The sequence below is a fragment of the Trachurus trachurus genome (assembly GCF_905171665.1).
Source record: "Trachurus trachurus genome assembly, chromosome: 3".
In the NCBI taxonomy this organism is placed as follows: domain Eukaryota; kingdom Metazoa; phylum Chordata; class Actinopteri; order Carangiformes; family Carangidae; genus Trachurus; species Trachurus trachurus.
In genome coordinates this window covers 22,823,610-22,831,052 of record NC_139893.1, presented here as the reverse complement: position 1 = coordinate 22,831,052, position 7,443 = coordinate 22,823,610, and the positions used below count along the sequence as shown (strand labels likewise).

Here is a 7,443-nt window from a genome sequence, read left to right as displayed (position 1 = left end):
TTTTATGAACTCTTAGTGTGTATTTGTAGGGTTGTAAGGGCAACCATAGCCCAAATGTTTGTCATAAGGAAGTGACAGTAACAGCAGAGTGGCAGGACATGTAGAGCAGTATAAAAAATAAAAATAAAACAACAATGGGTGAAAATTCTCCATCATGACCGTGAAATAATAGAGCACTGAGTGCCAAGGTCACTTACTACTCGCTCTGCAGCTTTTGGCTCCACTATTCCTTAGACCATTCAGGACCAATTCAGTAGCATCTCAAGCAGCACAATCTATCAGACAAACTGTGGACTCAGCAGGACGAGCGGCCATTTCTCATGGAGTCATTCAGAGTACCCAGGGTGATTTAAGATCAACCACAGTGCCTGCTGATGCAGTGCAAGCCAACTGATGACATTATTTTAGGATGCCTCTTAATCACGAGGGCCAGAGAAAGAGGAATGCCTTTACACATTTATCCTTTAACAAACAAATAAATCACCAAAACACAGATGTAAATGATGTCAGAGATTATTCTGAGTGCCAAAACCTTTAATGCCCCTTTGCAGATTTTATAGTCCTACTCTGAGACAAGCACATCATTGTTGTATTTTCAGGAAAATACATTAAATTGCACATAAGCTTTCTGTGATTGTTCATTACCTACTGGAACACTTCATTTTAAGGGAATGACAAAACAATTTACTGAACCTGTGTTGAAAACATCTGAACATCATCTCTGCTTTCTCAGGATTTTAGTTTAGATACACCAAAATAACATCAACACTTTTAAATCATATTAGAGATTCCTCCTTAAAAAAAACTTTGCCTAAGCACATTCACCATTACGTTTCATGTTACACTTAGGACATCCTCAATAATAGCTTAGTTAGGTGTATAGAACCTATGTCAGCTGTAGAACATTGTTTGACAGATGTTTTGTATCTGACACTGACTCTGTTGCTCACCCTGAGGTTTCTCCATTTTTTCCTCTGTTAAAAGGGTTTCTTGGGAGTTTTTCCTCAGTCAATGTGAGGGTCTAAGGACAGAGGATGTTGTAATGATGCCATGTAAAGCCCTTTGAGACAAACTGCTTGTAAAAATGGGCTATAAAAAAATAAAATTGCCTTGTCTTTCCTTGCCTTGCCTATTGCTGTAGGCTGCCTGTCATGTTGTTGATATAGAGACTTGACGTCACTCTACTCTTGACCTCACAAGACAGTTCAATGATGGATATTAAAATATCTACAATAGAATGTACAAACTGGTCCAACATAGACAGATATTTTCAAAGATTAATGGTTTTCAATGTCAGCAGTGGATAAAAAGCTTTGTTTTTAAGATGTAGGCCTATACACCTCATGTTACTGTATTTAAAAACTACATTATTTTTGAGGCTAGTGATTATAGCATATGAAAAGATATTAAAAAAAATGCTTATAGAGCTACAACTATCTTAGTGTGCAATTTTTGGAATCTCCTGGGGGAGCCGAAAGACTTCTAACGGCTTCAGTGGAGAGTTCACCAGCTGGGAGAGACAGAGGATCAACTCTGGTTATGTTTTGTACATGCCCTGGATTAAGAAACCAAGAAAAACACTGTTTGAGAGGGGCTAGAAATACCAGGTGGCACACTTTCATAGAAACCAGGACACTGTGCCATGTACAAAACAGAGTGACTGAGGTGTTGTGGACAGATGATCAGACTTACAAACTCAGAAAGGATTGCCTAATCAGATGATTATTTTGTCAATTAGTCAAGTAATAATTTGTTTGGTACAGAAGAGTTGATAAAAACCTTTATGATTTTCTTATATTTCTTATGTTGTCTGATCAATACTTAAGTTTATGAGCATAAAACAGCAATACATGAACCAAATAATGTTATGCATACTTGAAAAATAATACTTAATACTACTTATAATACCATTAATTTGGACAATGTATACTGTACCTCTGCACTTGTCTGCAATAGGCATTATTCAAAGGCACAATCGAGACTGGTGACCTGTCCAGGCTGTACCCCACCCCCGCTCTGTGTCAGCTGGGATTGGCTCCAGCCCCCTGCAACCCTGCACAGATAAGCAGTAAAGACAATGGATTGGATGGATGGATTGATTGATGAATGGATGGATAAAGGCACAATCAACACACAAACCAAAAAGATAAATATGTTTTGACTCTAGAAAAGCCAAGCCAAAATCTGAATCTGCTACAAGTAGATCACAAGTCTTAAACAGGAAAACATGCTTTGACCCATCTAATGGACAAAGGCAACAAACCATGTTGAAACAGTAGGTTTGTCTGTGGAGTCCTCCCTTCACAGGTTTATTTAGGCCTAGCAGTGTGAACCCCAGCCCATAATCCTCCTGCAGACACACCTGCAGAGGAGAGTATAAAACCCTGGACTGCACTGAGTCAAACATCAAGCTTCAAACAGTCTCTCCTCAGAAGCTCCACAGCCAGACTGACCCTGAAGATGACTCCCTCTGCCAGCCTGCTGCTGCTGCTCCTGCTCGGCCTCTCTCAGGCTCTTCCTCTCCAGGACGAAGGAAGTGAAGAAGATGACACCATTGACATCACCACCAGGATCCTCACTTCCAACAATGGCACCGATGAGATCCTGCTGGAAGGAGACCTGCTAGCTCCCAGAACCAGAAACGCCATGGTGTGCTGGTCCCAGAGCTGCCTGTGGAGGAAGGCCTCCAACGGCTATGTGACAATCCCCTTCACCATCAGCAGTGAGTTCACCGGCTGGGAGAAGCAGAAGATCGACTCTGCCATGAAGTCCTACCACAGCAGGACCTGCATCCGCTTCGTCCCCCGTCAGAACGAGTACGACTACATCAGCATCGAGAGCAAAGCTGGATGTTTCTCTGCTCTGGGCAAAGAGGGAGGCAGACAGATACTCTCTCTCAACAGGCAGGGCTGCATGTACCACGGCATCATCCAGCACGAGATCAACCACGCTCTGGGCTTCCAGCACGAGCAGACCAGGAGCGACCGCGACCAATACGTCAGGATCAACTGGCAGAACATCAACCAACAGATGTCCTACAACTTCTACAAGGAGAACACCAACAACCTCAACACTCCCTACGACTACTCCTCCATCATGCACTATGGGAGAACAGCCTTCTCCGTCAACGGGTATGACTCCATCACCCCCATCCCCGACCCCAACGTCCAGATCGGCCAGAGGCAGGGCATGTCCTACTGGGACATCATGAGGATCAACATGCTCTATGGCTGCTAACTGTGATGCTGACGCCAAATGCAACAAATTAATGATACCAACTGTTACACCCCTTTAAACCACATTCTTAAAAATGGTAAAGCAACACAATATATGACACCTATCATGCCTAAAATGTCTTCAATAAAAGTAAAGCAAAACCACTGATGTGCGTCATCATTTCTTTTTCTATCAATATACATGGAAAAAGTTCACTAAGCAGCAATATGATGGATGGCAAATTGTTGAAAATCTGCAAAATGTTGAAAGTAGAAAAATATTTTGTATTTAGTCCAATCTCTTTTTTTCTTTCTCTTTTGCTTTTGTAACACTGACAAGTTACATAAAAATGAGAAAGGTATCCTCAAAATAAATAAAAATAAAAATCTCAAAATGAGAGTTCAACCGTAAAAGATTATGAGAAAATAATACAAAAACTGTCCAAGAGTCCAAGTGAATATTTGCACCTCAAAATATTACTTAGCCATCACACTCATGAGAACAGGATGGACAGACTGATGTACAGACAACTCAAAATCATGATGCCTCCATCTCTGCCTGATCCAGGTGCAGAGACACAATGGGCTCTAATTTCGTGAACTAGGTGCAGGCGGAGCGGATCAGGCCTGCGCCTCGCCTTCGCTTCGCCAACGGGGAGTGGTCAGGAGCAGATTGCGATTTTCCTTCGAAACGCAGCGGAGCGCATCCCGCCTACTTCCCTCCCACCGGCGCAAATGGCATAGAGGGAGGAGAGAAGGCGTGGAGTGGGTTTGACACAGCCGAGTCAGATCTTCACCAATCAAATGAGCTCCTCTCCTCGCCTTTAAATCCGCCGCGCGCGCAAGGCGGACGTTTGATTTCACCGTGGAAGAGAAGATTTGAATCAGCACCTACAGATTGCAGCATATTCAGAACATCTATATCGATTGTCCCGTCACACTGATGACAGATCAAAGGCTGCACAGATGAAAGATGAGGATGGATTACTGCTGTGTTGACACTACACGATTATCTGCTATATTTATGTATTTACTTATTGATTTATTGAGCCGCATCATCACGCGAACATAACAAATAAAACTGAAAACAAATAAACTATCATCTCTCACAGCAAACCACATCATAGTGAGCAGATATTCACATCTCCCCTCTCAGGTAAATTCTAAAGAAAAAAGAAAAACAGAGACGCTCCGCGATGCCTCCGTTACGCACAGCTGTTTGTTTATGTTGTGATCTGTGCACACGTGTTTAAATATAGGTTACTAAATATGAGTGTCTTTATGAATGGAAAAGGGGTGTGTGTGTTGTTGTTGTTTTTTTTTTTTTACTGGGCAACAGCTCTCAATCTGTCAGAGCAAGTGAGACGGGAGGAAACTGATGTTCTAGTCCGGTCCAAGCTGGCAGTGTCCGGTCGCGCGAACAGATCGCACGGGCTGATGAAGCAAAAGTAGTCTGGGAGGGAGGAGGTTATGATGTTATCCAGGTCTATCTATATATCTATCTAACCTATATTTAAACACGTGTGCACAGATCACAACATAAACAAACAGCTGTGCGTAACGGTCCTGATTGTGGTTTGCTGTGAGAGATGATAGTTTATTTGTTTTCAGTTTTATTTGTTATGGTCGCGTGACGATGCGGCGCTGGCCCCTAATAAATCAATAAGTAAATAAATAAATAAATAGCTGATAATCTGCAACGGCACAGTGTGTAGTGTCAACACCTGCTCTTGGGACATCCACGGCTGTCTCAGTCCCTCCCTGGTTTCATCTGTGTTCATTCAGTCAGGCTGAGTTTCCATTACGCAAGCCTTTGATCTGCCATCAGTGTGACGGGACAATCTATATAGATATGGGTGTATGTGCTGATTCAGATACAATAAATAGGGGTTATTGTGATGATTATTATTATTATTATTATTATTATTAATTGCATTTAAATGTGCCTGGAACTGTGGAAATCTGCCTGTGAGGTCTTGGTGACGTGTACGCACTGCGCGCTGGGCAGTCAAATTGCCACTGCGCTGGCTGCGCTTCGCCTTGCGCTGAGATTAGACCAGGTTGGAGCTGGCGAGCTTTCGGCGCACTCTCCGCGCGGTCTATCGGCAACAAATTGTCACTGCGCCACGGCGAATCTGTCGACACCTCCCCCTGCTGCGCGACCACTCCCATCTCAGCGCACAGCAGTCTGCCAATTTACCGAATCCGCTGCGCACCTTGTTGCACTGGAGGAAAATGCCACTTCGCCAGCTGCGTCAGGGCTCGCCTCGCTGCGCCACCCTGAGTTGCGCCAAGTAATTAGGGCCCAATGACTTGAACTCTTGAGAAAATTATCACAAGATGTAAAGACGCAAAGCAGAGAGTTTTTGTAGGCATTTAAAGCAGCACTAAGTAACTTTTCAACCTTCATAAAATATTTTCATAACTTTTGTGATGATACATCGACTTACAACAAGTTGAATGACACCTCTGTCGTGGTCTGAGGGGGTCTGTATCTCTTTCTCTGGCACTAAGCAGCTTTGAGGAGCATGGTAGGAACCCGGCTCTCACTTTACTTTCACTTTCACTTTTGCGAGTCACAACAAGGAGGGAACAGGCAAAACAGCACTTTAGCAATGGATTATGTTTGTGTTTTCACTTTGAAATGATCCACTGGAAACAGAAACTTAGTTTTGATGTCTTCTGTTAATTTTAATGCAGGATATTTACAGGGCTTCACGCTAGTGTTCATGGGAAATGGAGTCTTCCTTCAGGCAAAACACTACCGCTTTGGTCCACAGGTGCCGCCAAACTCAACCAAAACTGAAAGTTCTTTAGTACTGCTTTAATTTTTGAAAATGAAATTTTCAGTAAACTCTGGATGTGATAGTATGTACTACATTCAACTAGCTCTGAGATGTTTTTAAAAAAACAAATTACTGTCAACAGGAGAGCTGGACTGTAGAATCAGTTTCTGGAGATCTGTAGACAAAGCTTTTGTTTTTACCTCGGTATACACATTAAACAAATTATAAGTTATTACAATACCTCTCATAAATGTAAACACCAGCCTGGTTGTTTGTAGGAAGTAAGAGTCATGAAAGAACAAGGTCCTCTGATGATGTTGTATGTCTAGGCTACGTGAACAGGACCTTTTAATACACGACTGTACTACTCTGTGTGGGTGTCTTTAGATGTGTGTATTACATGTTAATGGTTTATTTGAATACTGTCTCTAAAGTAATATTTACTTTGGGGATACTACAGAGCTGCACTCAGAAAATATTCAGACCTCTTCAAGTTTTTAATATTTCTTATGTTGACGCATTCTTTAAATTCTCCCAGGTATTTTTTCTTAGCTATGTGCTTTGGGTAGTTGTCCTGTTGGAAGGTGAACTTTTGGTCCAGTCTGATCTCCTGAGGACTCTGGACCAGGTTTTTATAAAGGGCATGTCTGTACTTTGCTCTGTTTAGCTTTCCTTCAACCCTAACCAGTGTCCTTGTTTCTACCACTGACAAACACCCCCACAGCATGGTGCTGCCATCACCATGATTCATTGTTGCGGATGGTAATAGGCATACGACACGTGCCAGCTTTTCTAAAGACAAAACTTAGAGCTTAAGCCAAAAACTGCGCATATTTAAAAAAAAAAAAAAAAAAAGTGTAATCAAAGAAATCTACTGCAGGTGGACTGTGGAGACACTCAAATAATCTAAAAAAATACCCAATGAAATGGGAGAGCCCCAATTAAAACTGAAGTGTGATAGTAGAGACATGCAGCCATTGAGATGGTAACCCATTTGAAAGGTTTTTACAAATTAACTATTTTGTTTTACTGTTAATGACCCATCTGTTCTGCTGTTTGGTCCATGTTGTAAAATGACAATGATCAAAAATGAAGTATATGGGCTGTTGAATGTACAATTGATGAGGGAAAAAGTATGGAGTTTGTGACACATTGTGTCAGTCCTATAGGATAAACAACAACTTTTTAGAGGTTGTGATATCTGCTCAGGCTATTTCATCTGTTTCTATCTTTTCATGGCGATATCATCAGGAGAAATAAGATGGGGAAAATAAATATTATCCCCTGCTGATTTTTGCCCTTATTTCACTTGATCGAATGTACAGTAATAACCTTTATGATGATATTATTTCTGGATTTTTATGTTGATATTCTGTCTCTCTGTTAAAATAAACTTACTATAAAAACTATGGATCGCCCATTTCTTTGAAGGGGAGCAAAAA

At 41.7% G+C, this 7,443-nt stretch overlaps 1 protein-coding gene across 1 annotated transcript; it reads left to right on the top strand.

The window, feature by feature from the left end:
* Nucleotides 1-2,460: 2,460 nt before the first annotated feature.
* On the top strand, nt 2,461-3,237 carry LOC311001371 (high choriolytic enzyme 1-like; the record flags this gene model as incomplete). The annotated part of the gene is made up of 1 exon (XM_083992453.1): nt 2,461-3,237. The coding sequence occupies one exon, from the start codon at nt 2,461-2,463 to the stop codon at nt 3,235-3,237; it is 777 nt and encodes a 258-aa protein (XP_083848579.1).
* Between the last annotated feature and the right edge of the window lie 4,206 nt (nt 3,238-7,443).